This window comes from Triturus cristatus, chromosome 8, assembly GCF_964204655.1.
Source record: "Triturus cristatus chromosome 8, aTriCri1.1, whole genome shotgun sequence".
Lineage (NCBI taxonomy): Eukaryota > Metazoa > Chordata > Amphibia > Caudata > Salamandridae > Triturus > Triturus cristatus.
Genome location: NC_140591.1, coordinates 394,147,311 through 394,166,771, shown reverse-complemented (window position 1 = coordinate 394,166,771; position 19,461 = coordinate 394,147,311). Strand labels below are relative to the sequence as shown.

Below are 19,461 nucleotides of genomic sequence, written 5' to 3'. Positions count from 1 at the left end.
TTTGTTACTTATCATAGGACACAAGGTGGTTCTCAGTGCGTTTGTATGAGTTGGTTGGGGTAGGTAGTTAAATAGAATTGAATTATTAAAAAAATTATTTTGTGCGTATTTATCTCGAATTTTGCTATTATATAGTAATTATGGAATTTTGCGATTTGCGAATTCACTGTCTTTATGAATGAATTATCACTCTTTGAAAAGTAAAATCTAAAAATAAAAAAATAATATATTTTTTCAAATAAAGATTGTCATTTTGAAATGTTTTCTTGTAAAAGGTAAAAGAAAAATTGTGCTTGTTGGGGGCGTTTATAAGCTTTAGGCTATACCTGAAAGAAATATAGGTCTGTTAGAGGTTTTTTCAGTTTTCTGCCTGGTTCTCAGTGACACATACAATGTGGAACTTATGGTATAATAATTAGATAACTGCATAGGGGTGTAATGTTGTTTGAAATACTTTTGTTAGTAAGTTAAATGAACTATAGTGCATAAATATATTTTCAGTGACGCAGCATGAACAGTTTGAAAAATAATTAAAGGTGGCATTCTGTGCTACATTCAAAATTCATTTAGTTTCTTAGTAAGGCTTAGTTTTTTTTTGTCATCAAACAGCAGTTATTTTAATGCATCAAGGTGTAATATCTAGTACAACACACCAGGTGCAATACATATTTAAAAGCTATTATTATATGTCAGCTGGACTTACCTTCAACAAAACAACAGAACACATTTCATAGAACCACTTTCTGAAGGCTCATTGTGATGCTGAATGATTTACAGAAAAAAATACCACTCTTTCTAGTTGTACTCCCTGTATGAATGAACATAGTTTGGCAAATTTCCCTTCATTCCAACATCCACAATGCCAAGGTTTTTAAATAGTTAATTGAAATGCATTTGAATTACTATTTCCCAGATAGTCATTCAAAAAGGCACATACTGTCTAAGGCTGTTTCTGTGAAGGTCTGTTAAAATAAGTCCTTCATACGATCTCCTCCTTACAAGTCCCTAATATGGTTTTCTTTACCTAGGCTACTGCAAATGATAGCCACCACCTTTTTTCATAAACCATATATGTAAATCAGCCAGTTATGTTGTGATTTGTATTACTATTGTTGAGGGGTAGAAGTGTATCATACTTCCTCAATAGTGGTAATAAACTCCCTATTACATGTTTGCTATGTATGTATGAATACATATGAACAGCTTTGATATGTTTCTTTGTGTTTTAATTAACTTTGACTACTCATCTACAGTTTGAAAAAAACCTTGTTTTTTTTCTTTTCAGCTTTTTCAGCACCCGCAAATCAGTTATTTTCTCCTCCTGCTCCTCCTATTTCGTCTGCTCCACCCACTCCAGCGGCTACTCCAGTTCCGATTTCCTCACCAGCTAAGCCCATGAGTCATCCTTCAACTCCATCTGCTTCTGGGAAGAACCTGCCAGCGCCCACACTAACTGGTTTCCCTGGACAAGTCTCCCCTGCTGTCCCATCCCCTAAGCGCTCTACTCCTACACCGACTGTTATAAAAAGCCGCCCATCATCTGTTCTGCCTCCATCATCTGTTAGTAGTTCTCCAACCACACCTGTTCCGCCACTTTACTCAGGACTTCCGTCAGCCCCACCAACACCTCGTGGCTCCTCCACACCATGCCCTACTATTGTACAGAATGAAGCATTCACATCCGTGTCTTCCCCTTTCCCAAGCTTTCCTTATTCATCCACTACTTCAACTGCCTCTGTGAGTAGCCATCCAATGTCCTCCATTTTTACTGGTCTTCCTTTGCCTTTAAATCCCGCTTTACAGGGTTTACCTAATTCAGCCCTATCTGAGCTTACTGGAGCCTCTGCTGTAGGCAGCCCAGGACAAACTGCAATGGGTAACCCTCTTCTGTCTGTCCTGAAAGGATTTCTGACACCAAATGATGCTTCATTACTAAATTCCTCTCCGTTACCTTCTCCTCTTACAGCTGCTTCTTCGCAACAGTCTGACTCTTCAGGGACCTTTGCAAACAAATGCTACAACCCCACTTCAACACCAACACCTCAGAAGGCTTCTACTCCAGGAGTGCCTATTTTCCCAAGCCCCAGTTCTCTTCCAGCATCCAGCTACAGTGCTACACCTCCAAAGGTGCCTGCCCACTCTCCTGCAGTAACTCCATCCAATTCATCTGTGTCAGCAAGATGTAGTTCTGTTGGCCCTTTGTTCCACAACAATGCCACACCTGTTGCAGAGCGTGCCATCTCTTCTGCAACACCTGTTCCAAGTACTCCTGTTCCTATAAAACCTGAACCCGCAAGTCCCATCCCTTCTGCCTTTAAGGGTCCTTCTCGTTCCACTACTCCTTCTCACAGCGGTCTTGATCTGTCAACAGTGCTAGGCCATGTCTTTGCCCCTGGTGCTTCAGGACCAGGCAGTTTATCTAATGCCATGAATCCAGGTTATGCTGCTTTATCATCCTTCTGTACAACATTAAATAACTCAACTCTTTCTTCAATGGCTCTTGCTCAGCATAGTTCCTCTACTGTCCCCACTGGTTTTTCCTCACTTCCCCCTTTCACTTCCCTCTCTAGTACTACATCATTTCCTGGCAGCCACATCCTCACTTCATCTGCTAGCTTGGCAGGATCTTTATTCTCTGACCACACCACAATGGTTTCAGCAGCTTCCTCTCCTCATTCCACCTCAGCTTCTTCAATTTTCTCCGGTCTGCCTGTCTCTGTTTCCACAGCTTGCGCGTCCCCTTTTCCTGTGAACCTATCTGCTGCTGTACCCTCTCTTTATTCTGTTCCTCAAGGACATTTGGCCTCATCCAATCCATCCTTCCCTGGATTTTCAGTCTCAAACACACCACCTATAAATTCTGGTCTTCCAACATTCCCGGGCATGCAAATTCCTTCTACAGTTGCAGCTGTCGCTCCACTACCACCTTCATCATGCCCATCAGCAGCTTCTGTTCTGCCAGGATTTGCTTCGGCTTTTAGTTCGAATTTCAATTCTGCACTAGTTGCACAAGCAAGGTAAGATCACGAATCAAGGAAGATTATACGTATGTATTCCTTTATTCGTAGGACCTATTTAACAAATTGTTTCAGCACCATTTAATCAACAATAATTTGTGGTTGTAATGCTTTGAGTGGGTAAAGGCCCATATGGCTTCAGGGCAATCCTGCTGGGATTTTGTATGGCAGTTGCTCCAAATGCTATTTGAAATATTTTTCTGAAAGTTGGGTTAGTGGTAAAAATGTGAAAGTAATCTAATGGGGCAGTTTTCTGAGCATTGCTTCAGAGTATCCAAACCTTTTATAGCTGTCATGATAAACTGACTTCACCAGGTACTTCTTTGATGAAAATGTAGCCGAATGTGGATTAAAAGTGGTGTGTTTTCAGTTTCATTTGTGATAGTTTGACTCCTATATAGGGTTTGAGCTGTTTGATATTTTGGGGTTTCTGAACTGTGAACTTGCACCAGTGTTTAGAGTTGTTGTGTCCAATGATGTAGGCTACTTTATATTTATCATACTGATACTAGAAATACAAGGTTCCTGGCATTGTGGCTCTGACATTGCAATTTGTTTTTCTTCGAAGAAGTGTTTCAAGTCACAAGATGGAGCGACTCCTTTAATTGGTAATATGCAGGGCACTGGCTCATTGTTAGATTGTTTCTTTTCCACCATCAGGTTTGGATGTGTACAGATTGTGCTCCGTGTTCAGTGTCTAATAGTGCTACTGCCAGGCCTCTTAGAGTATTCAACTCCCGTATTCATGAGACCATCTTCATGTATCCTTGATCCCCCTTCTTCCTCATTCGCGAACCTTTGACACCCCAAATCACTTCGACTTCTTCTGGCCGGGTCTCAGCCCTCTCCTGGGGCCTTTCACCCCTCGTCTCCAGTACCTCCTCAATGAGAGTTCCAGGTCAGTGATGGAAAAGACACCTTCCCAATACTGGCCCCAGTGTCACTCCAAGTTTCCTTGGACTGACCACCGTATAGTCTGTAATCTCTACCTCTCCTCCAGACACGACTAGACCACGTGAAATATCTGCCTCTCCTTCCAGCTGAAGAAAAGACCCTCCGATACTAATGTGAATGGAGGTAGGTCCATCGAAGAATGCAGATGTGAAGACAACACCCCCAACATCTTCGGTAAACGCCCAACGTCAGGATGGAGGACGAAGCCTGCCCTTCCGAGGCCCAACTGGTGTGCTGCAGTTCAGAGGCAAGTTTGCTCTCTGAATCAAAGGGGGTGAGAAGCAACAAGATCCAAGGTCCACCAACCCAGAGTACTTCGTCTTTGAGTGGGGTCGCTATCTAGTCACAACCTACTGCTGCACAGTGATCCTGTGGACAGGCAGGGCTCTGCTGCAGCTGGGGAGGTGGGGGGGTCGGGCGTCAAGCCAAGAATCTCAGCAAAAAACTGCTGTTCCACCACTGCCTTGGGGCCATGGTTGTCCCCTGACAGAAGCCTTCGGAGCTGACACTGCTCCCTTCTCCAGGCACAAACACCCCACATAAGCTGTGGCCTTCCACTGAAACGGCGGGCTCTGGCATTTAAGGTGTTACCAAAATTGACACCAAAGCAGACCTCCGCACTGAAGCATCTAAGCTGCCATTGGCACCAAAGACATCAACCTTGAGGACCCTGGCAACGCCAAAAACCCATTCTCCACTGAAATATCCATCTACAGTTGGCCCTGACGACTCGGAGCAACCGATTCTCCAGGATCAGAACGCTTGCCAAAAGTGACTTCATTTACCCACAAACTGGGAAAATCTCCATCAAGCTACCACCAAACCACAGGAGACTGCCAAGTAAGAGAAAGTAGTCATTTGAGGAGCAACTTGCCTTGGATCCACCCCCCACTCCAAAGCACAAATGACATAAGGAGGGTTTTGTAACTTGTACTTTATAGTGGTCCCCTCCGCCACCCCTTCCCCTCTTTCCCTAATGGAATCTTCGGCTAGAGCTTACCGTAGAATGTTGAATGTAGTGATCTGTAGTTGGAGAGTGGATGGTCAAATAAAGGAGTCTTCTTGTTTACCCGGTGTCCTGTATACTTCAAAACACTGGCAACGAGGATGGGATCCTCCCGCATAATTTGGGGGTGCATGGTAGGAAAATATATGAGACCTTACCTGAACCAGAAATGGTGGAGGGAGAACAAGCAGAGGGTATTGATGTCTTTGCTAACACTATGTTAAAATTGGAGACACATTTTGGGGACAGGATAAATGTTGTTCTTGAAAGGCATACATGTTTTACTAGGTCATAAGGGAAGCTGGAAACTGTGTCTAATTATATAGCAGCCCTTAGAGGACTCAGTCAATTATGCAACTTTGGTAATCTGACTGACTCCCTCATTAGAGATCAATTAGTGCGGTGCACTAACAACACACGTATCCAGGAGAAACTACTTGCTAGAAACCCTAATCTCAGAGAAGCGGTAGCCATTGCTATATCTGTAGAACATACGGCGAAATGTATTAAAGAAATGAAAGCATCCCCTGAATTAGTAGCCAATGTACAGGAACCAGAAGTAAAAAATTAAGTGTGCAAAGTTAAAAGTGGTGAGAATGTACAACAGGGTGTTAGTTCAAATGTTAGTAGGAAACTTAGATGTTAAAGGTGTGGAAGCAATAACCATCTAGCCAACTACGTTCATTGCCCAGCTTTTCACTTGTAAAAAATGCAATAGGAAAGGTCACTTTGCTAGGGTGTGCAAAGAAGGTGAACCACACAGCAAAGAAGGACCTAACAAGGATAATAACCAAGTAAAAGAAATTAGTAATGACAATCCTGAAGAGAAGAAGTATGTCTTCCAAGTCAAGGATGGATCTGGCTGTGTTAACATGGTATACCCCAAATGTGAAGTACTACTTGACAATTCTACCGTCTCTATGTTCGCCGACTCCTGCTCTCCTTTCACCCTAATTAACCGTAATGATTTTGAAGGTATGGACAACAAGGAAGATTCATTTGTTATGAAGCCAGACATCTCACCCACTAGGTACACCAAGGAACCTATACCTCTAGTTGGCATGAAAGAGATGCACATAGAGTTTAAAGGGAGGTGCACTAAAGGGAAAGTTTATATTGTCGAATCTGGTTCCAATTTACTAGGGTGGCAACACCAGAAGGCGTTGGGTATTATCCTGGACCCCAACAACTTGGAACAAGTCCTTTTGACCAATGAAGACCCTAAAGGTAGTGACATATGTGAAGAATTTCCCAAGCTGTTTGAGAACAAACTTGGACTCCTCCATGACTTCCAGCATAAGATCAAGATCAAAGTCAACACAAAACCGGTAGTACACAAGTTGCGACCCGTTCCTCATCTAATGAAGGAACCCTTGGAGAAAGAGATCAGAAGGTTGTGTGAGTTAGACATAATTCAACCCATCACCACTTCGGAGTGGCTGGCCCTGATTGTTATCGCCTCTAAGGCTAGTGGTGATGGTATTAGGCTCTGTGTAGACTTACGTAGCTTGAACAAGAGCATTTGGGTGGAAAAGTACCCATTACCTAACATAAATCACATGCTCAGTACCATAGGTCACGCCAAAGTTTTTAGTGTCCTCGATCTATCGCGAGCGTACCATCAAGTTGATCTCCACCCTTGACTGCATTCATAACCCCACTGCGCGCATTCATGTTTAAGCGGTTACCTTTTGGACTGGCATCGGCGGCCGCCGTATTCCCAAACATTATGCACCATATCCTGGGGAAGGAGGAAAAATGCCTGGTTTCCAGGATGATATTCTGGTGTATGGAGACTCTCTGGAGGAGCATAACCACACCCTCAGAATGGTATTCACCAAACTTATGGATGCTGGCCTAACAGTTCAAAAGTCTAAGTGTAGGATCCGGGTTCCGTCTGTGGACTATTTGGGGCACTATATATCTGAGAAGGGATTCCGTCCCAAACTGAACCTTCTTACTGCTGTTCGTGATGCTCCTCAACCGAAGAACAAGGAAGAACTCAAGTCACTACTAGGATTACTAGAATATATGTCCAAGTATGTCAGGAATTTTGCCACCAAATGTGACCCCTTGCGCAGTCTTCTTAAAAAGAATGCAGAATTTGTATGGGAAAACAGTCACAAGAGAATTGTGGACGCATTGAAGGAAAAAATTAATTCTCAAGTCACTTGCCTTGAGCACTTTTGATGCCAGGAGGAAAACTATTCTCGTCACCGATGCCTCCAATAAAGGATTGGGAGCAGCACTAATACAAAAAGAAGAGGGAGAAGAAAAGATCATAGCCTTCGCCTCCTGTTGCCTTTCAGGAGCCGAAAGAAACTACTCTGTTATAGAGAAAGAAGCGCTGGCGTGCTTCTAGGTAGTGAGGCACTTCAAATTTTTCCTGTGGGGGCTAAAATTTACCATAAGAACGGATCACAAGCTGCTCATTTATGTGTTCTCTGTGAAAGGTATGGAAAACAGTACTCCCAGAATAGGAAAGTGGATATTGGGACTGGAAAATTATTGTTTCAAAGTTGAATACATGCCAGGAAACAAGAACCAAGTTGCGGATTTTCTGTCCAGGTCACCTCTTGAAAATGAGTTTAAAGAAGAATTGTTGGATAGTCCAATTCTAGCTGTGAATGGTCCAGCAATCACTGAAGAAGAATGGGAAAAAGCTATGCAACTAGACGATCAGCTCAATAAACTCAAGAAGGTCATAGTAGAGGGCTGGCCAGACAAGCGTACGGAAGTTGATGACGACCTAAAAAATGTCTGGGAAGTCTGTTTAGAACTGAGCATTTTTGGAGAGAAGGTTCACCGGAAAGATAAATTGAGAAAACAGCATTGTATTGCCCTAAAGCCAACGGGTTGGTCGAGAGGGCCAACCGACTCATAAAGGAACATCTTCAGTTGGCTATAGCCAGTAATCTTGAAGTAGAATCATACTTGTGTGAATGTTTGTGGGCTTATCACACCACGCCCAACCCCATTACTGGTATCTCCCCTTTTGTTTCTCTCAGGGGTAGAGAACCGGGCACGAAACTCAACCCTAATTGGCTAGGTGGGGGTAAACCTGTTAATATTGACACTGAGGAGGTGGGAAGGAAGATCTTACGCCATCAAGAATCTTACAAGAACTGGTATGACACCAGATATGGTGTCAAACACCACAATTATGAGGTAGGAGACTTGGTACAGGTCAGACGCAGTTTCAAAGATCACAGTAACCAAAGCATGTTTTACCCACAATGTAATGTGTCTAAAGTTTTCAATAATGTACTTCTGTTGGAAAATAGTCAACTGTGGTGCTATGACAAAATTGTAAAATGTTGAATAAGTAAGGGAGGTGTGTTGTAACTTGTACTTTATAGTGGTACACTCTGCCACCCCTTCCCCTCTTTCCCTAATGGAATCTTCGGTTAGAGCTTACCTTAGAATGTTGAGTGTAGTGATCTGTAGTTGGAGAGTGGATGGTCAAATAAAGGAGTCTTCTTGTTTACCCGGCGTCCTGTATACTTCATAACAGAGGGGCACTAGCCCTTCTCCCTGCTCAAGCTTCCCCTCCTACCTTACTGCCACCCCCATATGTGCCATCTTCACTGGAAGTGTCACAAAACTCTTCTTATGGAGAGGGCATCTCATTGTATCCAGGGGGAACGCTGTAGTGCCCTCTGTGATCCTGAACCCAGGACGACCCGAGGGACGACTAAGATGTTGATTTCCCCCGGGCAATACAGACCGTGATCTGTGCCTGGCAAAACCTTCCCTACCTGATCACAATACCTCGTACTAGGAGGTTATACAAAGGTGGCTACTTTTCATAAAGGTATGAACGTCGTCCAAGAAGACAATGACTTCTTGATATAAATGCTCTCAAAAACACAGTGCACCCTCCAGTTCCTCCCCTTGCTGAAGGGATACTCACCCAATGACCCTCCCTACATCTGCGGCCACGTTCCACCAGACTCCCTTGTTGTTTCAATGATGCAGAAACACGCTGATGCCCACAGTACAGGGGACACTCCACCTGACAAGGAGAATAAAAATATTGAGCAGCAGTCAAGAGGTGGCAGTGCAATCAGCCGTACACTGGCCAATTGTTAACTCCATTGGCCTACTCTCCTGAAAAGACAGGGCACATTGGAACGAGATTGCAGAACTCCTCAATCACCTCTCAGAGCAGTATAGACTGTGTGGACAAGAGCTGGTTACTGAAGGAAAAACCATTTCATATGCCACCATTACATTGCTTTTGACGCAGCTGACACTGCAGCCAGGGTTGTTAATACTAGCCTAGCATCCTGTCTCTGACTTCAAGCCAGTAGTGCAACAGCATCTTCCGAACCTGCTGCTCAACAGTGAAACTCTATGGACCACAGGCAAGGTGATGGATATCCTTCAGACATCAACTCTCCTTGGTTCCTTTTGCAGTTCACAGTATAGGAGGGACAGATAAACAACTTTCCCAGATTCTCTCGCCAAAATGAGAGCTGAAGGAGGCTTGACCAAAGGAGCTGCCTCCACCAAGCAGTGAATCTCTTGCATTCCCAACCCCCCCCCCCCCCCCCCCCCCAATACACATTCCCTGATCACACTACATCTGTCGGGGGAAACTACAGGGGTTCCTTCTGCACTTGGAAGAGATGACCTTCAACCAGTTGGTCCTCCATCATTAAATGCGGTTCTCCTGCAGCTCACTGAGACCTCACCAAACATCCTGCCCCACAAAAACACCTTCCCCACACAGCACCCGTGCCGCCTTCAGGAAGAGGTTCAGCCGCTTATCCTTTAAGGAGTAATAGCGCCGGTACCATTGCTACATCATGACAACGGGATGTACTCCCTTTAATTCCTCAAGCCCAAAAAGGCCAATACTCGACCTGAGGCCCCTAAACCGGTGCAACCTCTCAAACCTTTTCCACGTGGTTACTGTGCAGGATGTCATTCTTCTGCTGCAGCAATGCGACTTTATAACAGATCTCGATCTGAAGGGCGCCTGTTTTCACGTACTTATCCATCCCACTTATCGCCGCTACCTATGTTTTGTAGTAAGTGCTCATCATTATTTATTCAAAGATTTGCCATTCGGGGTCAACACTGCTCCCAGAGTGTTCACAAAATGCCTCACCGTGGTACTTGCTCTTATCAGAATGAGCGTTATTTGTGCATTCATGTATTCCCTTATTTATATAATTGGCAAATCAAGAGTGCAAACAAACAGCAGTGTCTCCCTCCCACCCATACCACTGTCTTCCTCCTCCACAGTCTGAGCTTCACTCTGTTTCAGTCCTTTGCAACACCCTCCAACTAGCACCTTACTTATAGTTTACTCACCATACGTACTCTCACCTGGTGTGTGAAAAACACATTGTTCACCACTGACTTTCCCATGGACAGGGGTAAGTACTTGACCCAAACGCTGCACATACACCTTTCTCAAAGTAAGGGTTGTGTTTACGATGCTTACCCCCCTCATGTTTTCATGTGGGCTGTGTGGTTTATTTATTTATTATTATTATTCCCTCAACGTTTCCAAAGGGGTGTTTGTTTCTCAATGGAACATTGCAGCATTTATTTGCCCCCTGCCTTGCCCAATAGTGATGGGTTTAGTGGCTTTATGCTACCACCTGGAGTATTGGATTACTGTTGGGCAACCCTACCTTGTCAAGGGTGATGGTGTATACCCCCCCCCCCCCCCTTTGCCCTTGTCAAGGGTGATGGTGTATACCCCCCTCCCCCCCAAAAAAATCAATCTCTGTAGCATTACCAGTGCTGCATTTATAATTCTCCTGGAACTTCAGTAGAGATAGGAAATAGGCTTCTTTGACTCATCCTCTTTTTCTCTAGGATGTCAGGGGGTGGTGGAGGAGTACATTTAAGTGCTTTAACACCCTAGCCAAGGGTGTTGGGACAGATTGCTCCTTCCATCCTGCAACCCCACATCGCTGAGGACATTGCAAAGCCTTATTTCTTTTCTAAACCTCTTTATTGGCTTGTTCCCCTACATAGGGGGTGGGGGTATGGGTGAGAAGCAGAAGAGAAGTTGGCATGCAGTGCCTGCTTTTTTGATGAAATTGCAATTTTATTATGAAAAATGTCTGTTTTAAACTAAACTGCTATTTTGTAGGGCGTAATCCCCTTGTGTTGCACAAGAACTGTGACTTGTCTTTCTTCCCTGTTCTATTTCTGGATGGAGGCTTTTTTTTATATGTAAATGTTTTTTTTAATCTCTTCTGATTTCTGTGAAAATCTGTAGAGTTATTTGTTTTAATTTTTAAAATGCAGGTGGAGGTATACCCAATAGAAAAGAGAGACCATGTGGGCTGCCTTTATCCCCACTGCTTAACCTACATTTTCGTTAGCTTCCTACCCCTGCCTTGCCCATCGGAAAAGTCACTTTATGGGGTTTAGTCCCTTAATAGGAAAACACAGTAACCACTTCTAAGGGTGTAATGCATCATTCCTAAGGTTGGCTGTGTCTATATTGTGGTAACAGTATTATAGGTCTAACTCTATGTTTTCTGACAGAAATCAGATTGTAATTTGACACAGCCATAACAATAATGTGTGCTAAGTTAATGGCTTGTATGCTGTGTTTGTAAGTGAACTCTCTACAGCATGTGGTTGCTGTATCACCTTGCTGAGAGTAACCGATAACTAATCTAAAATACCCAGTAAAAGGCTACGAAGTGTTCTAACCCAGCAACTCGCTACTAGGCAGCAACAATTACTCTGATTTTGGTTTGGTTTTTGATTGTGTTTGTATGATAATCTGACAGTTCTTATCCATATTTTTAGGTCGAGCCCTTGCGAGACTTTTAGTAATGGGCTTCAGAAAGCTCACCACACGCTCGTGCTTTTCTTTTTCTCCCAGTCTATTGGGCTTTTCGTGCATCTTTCTAAGAAAGACAGCACGCCAGTTTTGTCGGCTCGTGAATCCGAGGCATATGGCGCTGAAGGGGACTTTTCATAGTCGCGCTCCCTCGCTGCTCTTAGAATACAGGCACCAACTCCTCCGGCTCCAAACAGGGACTTCCAGGGCACGTCCTGAAAGGTGAAGAGAAAACGAAAGCCGCGCGCACCCCTTGAATGCGAAAGTGGTGTGCGCAGGTCTGAGGTGACCGAGTCAGCTGAAAGATGGCAGCGTGTAGCACTTCCGCGTGCGGGGTTCGCAGGGTGCCTGAGCACCTTTGTTCGGTGCGGAGCGGGTCACAGGTGAAGCGGGCCGGGCTCTGCGAGGGACCGGGTTATGGCGCAGTTTGCCAACTTCCTGAGGAACAGCTTCAGGCGCAGGTCCAGTACGGGCAGAGGTGAGTGAGTACGGCAGGTGCCGGGGTTGGGCGAACTGGGACACGGAGGGTTTCAGCTGCCCCTGCTGCATCGGCCCTTGTTTTGTTTTGTTTTGTACAAACGAAGCCCGCGGGGGCTCTGGCTATTTGGCCTTGGCAGTGCTGTGAGAGGCTTTGTTTCCAAGAATGTGATACACTGTGATGTACAGGGCGCTGCAATGCATGAACAGCCTGAACGGACATAGGCTTCTATAATCACATCATGTACTGGAGATAGCAATGCCAGGTTCTGCAATAGTTAGCACCCGCTGGGACCAACAACATTCAGTCAGTCATACACTGTAGCTGTGACCGTCAATCCCGCAACGACTGGCATGAACTGCAGCCAATGATTTCCAGTCCAGTAATACCCAACAAGTGCCGATCCACATACCCCATGCGCAGTGTGACATGGACACCGGGTTATTTCTAGGCCTGGGCGAAGCACTACGCTACGCTCGCGTAGTTTGCGAAGTTCGCGCTACTTCGCACTACGCGAACTGCACGTAGCACAGTGCGAACACGCGTAGCGTAGTGTTGCGTAGTGCTGCGGTCATTTTTTGCTTGCTCGCGGTCCTCAACGTCAAGTTGGCGACCGCGAGCAAGCAAAATGACATCCCGGCGAGACTTTTTCCTTGTTCGCGATCGCGAGCATGGAAAATAAACCTCCCGGCGAGATTCCCAACGCGAAGAGGTCAGGTTTCTCATTGCGAGGGGTCGCGTATGCTCGCGACTGCTCGCGATGAGAAACTACCAGTTCGCGTTGAGAAAGCTGCCGCTCGAGTAAAAATCTACTCGAGCAGCAGAAAACTACAGCTCGCACTGTGCAAGATGCCATTTTCAATGATTGCACAGTGCCGGTTGCTTGTCCGCACTGTGCAATCATTGAAAACAACATCTTGCACAGTGCGAACATGTTACTACGCAGTTCGCGAAGTGCTACGCGTAGCTCGCGTAGTGCGAACTTCACTTTGCGTAGCTTCGCGAAGTGCTACTTCGCGAACTACGCCCACCCTTAGTTATTTCACGATTAGCCGAAGCACTTTGAACGGAAGAGCTGAATTTGGCAATCATGTATTGTCAGGGCTTTAAGTGGGCCGGGTCTGTCCGGGTCTGAGCACCGGCAGTTTTTTTGGGGGGCCCTCGAAACGGGTCTCTATCGGGCTCTATTTTCGAGACTACTAAAGGTAGTCCGTTCTTTATTTATTTTTTTCGGACCCGTTTTGAGGGCCCAAAAAAAAACTGCCGGTGCTCAGACTCTGTAAGCGCACAAGACCTTACATCGTGTGCCGCCAGAGACCGAAGTTAATATGCAACCCGTAACAGGCGCGCAACACCCATTGGACTCACAGGGCTTCAGCCCCCCCCCGTCGTGTATGGCAGCCCGGGATGAGACACCTTCCCGGGCAAAAAAGCAGCCGCACCCGAGCACTTCACAGGTCTTTAAAAGACCATTTGCATGTTAATGAGGCCTTGCTGTTATTTCACCCCTTCTAAGAGCCCCTGCAGCTCCACTCTGCCTATTGCTTAAAGTTCAGCCCCCCCCCCGAAACTTTTGCTCAGCCCCCCCGAAATTTGGCTCTAGTTGCGCCTCTGACCCGTAATCGCCCTAGTTGCATCACACATTGTTTGTTTCCAGACGATCCGACGACACTGGGCGCCTCTGCCCTTAGAGTGGCAGCACCGAATACTAGCATTCTGTATTTCTGGGGCTTGCGGTAGACAAGAAAAGGCATATCCCTCTGCAAACACGACCTTACCTTCCAAATGATGCACGTAGGAGCTCTGTGCGGCCCACTCATGCATCAGACTGACAGACCAGTCACTCCAAGCCTGAAGTCTGCACAGTTGGCTAAGAAAAAACGCCCAGGAGCACCTAACTCCGATCAATACAATGCAACATCTCTATCACTGTCTGTGCACCCTCCGACGGACATTGCCTTCCATTACTCCATAACGAGTGGAAGTACTTGGACTCAGGCCTTTAAGTTGGACGGGTCCTCTCGGTCTCATACCCATTAGTAATAAAAAACTGACTTGAAGCCGTTCCCTACCGGACCCCATATTCGTGTCCTTACATTTACAGGCAACCACACGCCTTGCTTATTCAACAATAACTGTAAAAACCCAAAGGTAATCCATATCAATATTGCAGTCTCTGATTACATTTCACATATATTAGTTCATCTCTCTTTTCGTAAGTGTTTGTTTTTGCTGATGCTGTGTTTCTGTAGTTTTTGTCATGCAGCTCTTGTATAGAGCACAGTGAACTGAGTTGCCTCCATATGTCTGGGTGTGAATTCATGTTGTAGTTGGGTCTTTATGGCAGGCCACTATTGAGAGCTCTGTAGTAGGAGTTGAGTGCAATGCGAGCTGCTCACGGTGACCATCAGTGACTCATGTAAAAGTGTTCAGAAAACATGCACATCTGATCCTTTGCCTATTTGCAGAGCACAAAGAGTGACAGTCACTTATGCACCAGTTGTCCCGGTACTCAATGGGAGAACACGGAGAAGTGCCGGTACTCATGATTTTCTTAAGCACACAGTGCTAGTTATTTTGACTTAGACCACGCCCCTACTCGGATAGACCACGCCCTACTCGGATAGACCACGCCCCTTCAAGACATTAACCACGCCCCTTTTAGAGCACCCCCAGTTTTTTTTCCCACTTAAAGCACTGTGTATTGTCAAAGCCACAAAGGCGTTGCACTTTGCAACACCTACAACAGTGAACGAGTTATTAACATTGATGGATGAGAGACGTGAGGGCAGGTAGATAACTACACATTTTTCGTTTGAGCAAGTAGGAATAGGCTGAAGATGGGGCGGGCATCGGTGCAAAGGTGAACTGTTCAGAGTATATGTAATGCGCGAAAAAGGATCAGTCGCAGCAAGTGATGCCAATCCAGCATATTCAGAAACTAGGTTTACCTGGTCCTACATGGTCCAGCATGCAGTATGTCAGGCGATATTGGGTCCAGTAATAGTCAGCATGCATTGTAGAGAGGGTACTGTTTCCTTCAATACCCATCATGCACTGTAACTGAGTGACACTGGGTCCTGGAATACCTAGCATGCAGTGGAATCATTGACCTCGGTCCTGGGCTACCCACGGTGCCCTGCAACCAATGGCACTGGGTCCTGCAGACAGTATACAGTGCAGCCAGACCAGTCACGCTGGGTCCAGCAATATTCAGCTTAAATGCAACAAGTGACACTGGACCTTGCATTACCCAGTATACGGTGCTACAAATAACTCTTCATCCGGCAGTACAAATTATGCATGGCAACACGTTAGCCTGGGGTCTGCAATATCCATTCTGAAATTCGGCAAGTAACACTTCGTCCTAGAATACCCAGTCTGCAGGGCAACAAGCTGGGTTCTGCAGTACCTATCATGTAATGTGGAGAGTAACCCTGTATACTGCACTACCCGGTATGCAAGACAACAAGTGACCCTTAGTGGCCTTCAGTGGCCGTCATACACTGCAGCCAGGCACACTTGGTCCTGAAATACTGAGGTTGCAATGCCACTGCAGCAAATAAGGGTTCTTCAATACATATGTAACTTGCACTGCTTTGATCAACATCAGTGTCTGCAGCGTGCAGCAAGCATTGTAACACGTGACTGGGTGTTGTGCTAACTCCAGCATGCAGTGGATTATTTTAGACTGTGATGTCAACTAGACACAGGCAGTGAGAATCGCAAATAGCTAATCCAGTGTAAATCCAGAGCATTGTACCACACACTTTGCATGGCTGGGTTTCTAACTGTACTGTTCGCATTAGAAGTAAGGACTTCATTTCCCAGCATGCAACAAACATACTGGTAGCTAAAAGCCAATACTGGCTGAAGTTGGTTTGCTTGACATGCTTACCCTTGACAGTTGATATTTCACTATCTACTGTACAATCTTTTGCTCCTGGGTTATTTAGGATTCCCGTCCTAATTAGTATGAAGCTTGGTAACCTACCCATCATGATTAGGGGCCCGAGTCTCAGTCACAGTTTAGCAGGGTCTAAGCAGCCTCACCTCATAGCTGAGAGGGAGAGGAGTTGGCCTAACGGCTAGGGCGGTCGACCTCGAATCTGGGGAACTGGGTCCGAGTCTTGGCAACAACGCTGAAGATCCTGTGATTCTGGGTAAATCACTTAAAATCCCCGTGCCTAACAAAAACAATCATTGGCATAGTCAATAGGTCTCGCCTTTGGGACCTTATAAGTGTTTAACCATGCAACAGTTGATGTTGTTGCACCAAGGATATTGTGCTGCATAACTAAATACTTATAAGGTCCCAAAGGCGAGACCTATTGGCTATGCCAATGCTTGTTTACAATAGTTTGGGGCATAATAATTCAATTTTAATAGAATTGAATATTGTGTATGTACTAATTAGGGGGCTCCAAAACTGAGTTGGTTCCTCATATTCCCTTTATTCTTGTGCCAGATAATGTTTTCCTTAAAATGTCTTTCTACCAAATGTGTGTCGCCTACAGATAGGAGTGTAAGTTTCTCGTCAGTGCTCCCTTTCTTTGCAAGAGATATTGCTGTAGTCATAGCTCTAAGGGCTTAGGAAGTCTACCTCGCTGTGTCCCCTAATGTGGAAATTGCAACATTGTAATCAACCATGGCTTACTCGTGGAAGAAGGGGGTGCATATATCTCCCAAACCACAGCATTCCTGAAAATGGGGGAATTTTCCATTGCTGCCCCCGGCCTTGACCACGGGTGGTGGTATATTTGTTGCTCCACCCCCCGCCTCCTCCCTCCCCCCACTTGCCCTAGTGTACTGGTACTTCTTTAGTAGCCCCTTACCTTGCCCAAGAACAGGAGCTTGTTTGTAAAATGTTCATAGCAGCTACCAGTTGCCGTCTTCACATTTGCAAATTTAGCACTGAGGGAGCTTTAATCTTTCCTGTCCCTGGGCTGCAAAATGCTGTGAGACACAGAGGAGTAGGGAATGTGCTAGCTCTGCTGCACCACTATGGGCTTCTAAACGAATATGAAAAGGCACAAAATGAAATATAGGTGGAGGTAGAGGTCTGTGGGTCAACCAATGTTATTTTTTAAATTGCTCACCATAATTCACATCCCGCTATATTTTGAGCTTTCTAGACATTCATGTTTTTTATGGACTAGCCTACCAGACCACACAAGCTGGCTGAATGCAAAAGTCTTAATGTTGGCTTACCAAGAACTTACAGGGGGCTTACATCCCACCCATTCCTTACCATTGGTTGGCTTTATAGTCACTCTTTTATTTGCTTCATATTTAATGGATTTTCTTGTCCCAGCTTGCCCGTCCCCTGAAGCACAGTCTCTTTATCAGTCTCTTTACCATCTCTTTGATCAGCTGGTCCACTACTCACTTTTAATAATCTGCTTTTTTTTTCATTAAACACTTCATGACAGTGCATGTTTTGTTTTCCAGCACCCTCCCAAGTGTTTTTCTCCCTACAACCAAATAACCCCATCTGTGTTGTTTCCCTCATTTTGCAAGCTCTCTATCTTATGCTTCTCCTATCCAGACTTCCTGCCTTCCCTGCGCTCCATATTTCTTACACACTGGTGTGCTTCTCCTCTCACCTCTGTGTTGTTGCTCTGATTCTTGTGCTGCTTTTCCCCTCCTCACTCCGTGTTGCTTCCTCTCACTCACCTGCCACTCGTTTGCCCCCACGTTCTTGTTTTTTTAGGGTGTGGGAGTACCAGGCAAAAAAAAAACTTTCACAGTACTTTTAAAACAAAATTGTATTCACCAATCTATCTTGGAACAGTAAATGGAAGGAAGAAGAAAAAAAGGTGCCAGCATCATTTTGTAGGCACGCATACGCAGACCACATAATTATACCCTTTTTTCACCATTTATTTCTATTTTACTTTTGTGTTATGATGCCCAGCATCTTACTGAGACATCTTTGCCAATGCTTGTTTAACATACTGTCAGCTCGGAAGTGTAAATAGCATATGTGTGAATTATGGTGTGCATAGTCTCTTGTACACTAAAACTGGCGAGGGCTTTTCAGATTTGCTGAATTGTAATCGACATTTGACTGTGTATTTTCAGTGAGTGTTTTTTTTTTAATGATGTACTGACAGTGGCTCCTGGGTAATGTTGCATAAGCCAAAGAGGAAGTGCTGCAAAATGAGGTGAGGGGACAAGTATTCATTTAAAACTTATAGGTTTTTTTTCAAACATGAATTTAGAAACAGTAAGGGCCTGATTACATTTTGGTGGTGCTGCGCCAGGTCCTGCCCCGCGGCCACACCGCCAAAGCCGTGGTCCTACCAGATTAAGAGTTTCCTCGAGTCTGATGGGCTTTGTTTTGTACATTCCCAAGGCGGTGCCCCGAAAATGGGCACCGCAATGGGAACGCCAAAACAGTTCCTGCATGGCATGGACTGAAAAGTCCATGCTGTGCAGGAACTGGGGTGCATGCACACAAGGGGGCCATGTTGTGCTCTCCTCTGTGCATCCACAGGACATGAGGCACCGGGGGGCCCTGTAGGGCTTCATGAAAACCATGGTGGAGACAAAACCTATAATATGCTTGGCGGGACTGCAGTGGTCCCTCCCAGCTTATTACAACCTCCTGACTGCCACAACACTGCCAGGGAATGGCAGTTCCCTTGGGGCTGCGGCAGTGCTTTGGCAGTCCCACTACCCATATCGTAATAGGATGGTTGGGAGACCGACACCACATGACCCCGCGAGTCTGGCAGGTCCGTGGACCGTCAGACTCGTAATCTGGGCCAAATTCTTCTCCCTACCATGACAACATCCCCAATAATAAACTAAAGAGGCGAGTCATTTATATGCACTCTTTGGGTGGCCTGAGTTACTATTATGCAATAACAAAATTATAGTTTATTAAATCAAACACAGGAGGAGATTTTGTACTGCGCACACCCTGAAATCATGTATATTGAGGTCCTCTTATATGTCATAATGAAGAAAAAGGAACAAAAGTAAAACTAAATAATTGCCTAGAATCGCACATTTTTGTAAAGTGGGGAAGCCGCGATTAGCCCCAGATTTTCTGGTTTCACATTGTTCAATTCAGCTACTAGATATATATCCTTCGCTTCACCTACCTTACCACCAATTCCCGTAACCCCATTACACGACCGCCACCCCACTTATATCAATTTCGCCCCTCTTGAACATC

General features: G+C 45.3%; 1 protein-coding gene across 2 annotated transcripts in view; it reads left to right on the top strand.

Moving 5' to 3' along the window:
• The window catches only part of PROSER1 (proline and serine rich 1), a 269,213-nt gene that overhangs the window by 201,516 nt on the left and 48,236 nt on the right, over positions 1-19,461 (top strand). For both annotated transcript variants that reach the window (XM_085621763.1, XM_085621762.1), the window contains exon 11: positions 1,286-3,017. In XM_085621763.1, coding sequence (XP_085477889.1) covers positions 1,286-3,017 — 1,732 coding nt within the window. The remainder of the gene's footprint in view (positions 1-1,285; positions 3,018-19,461) is intronic.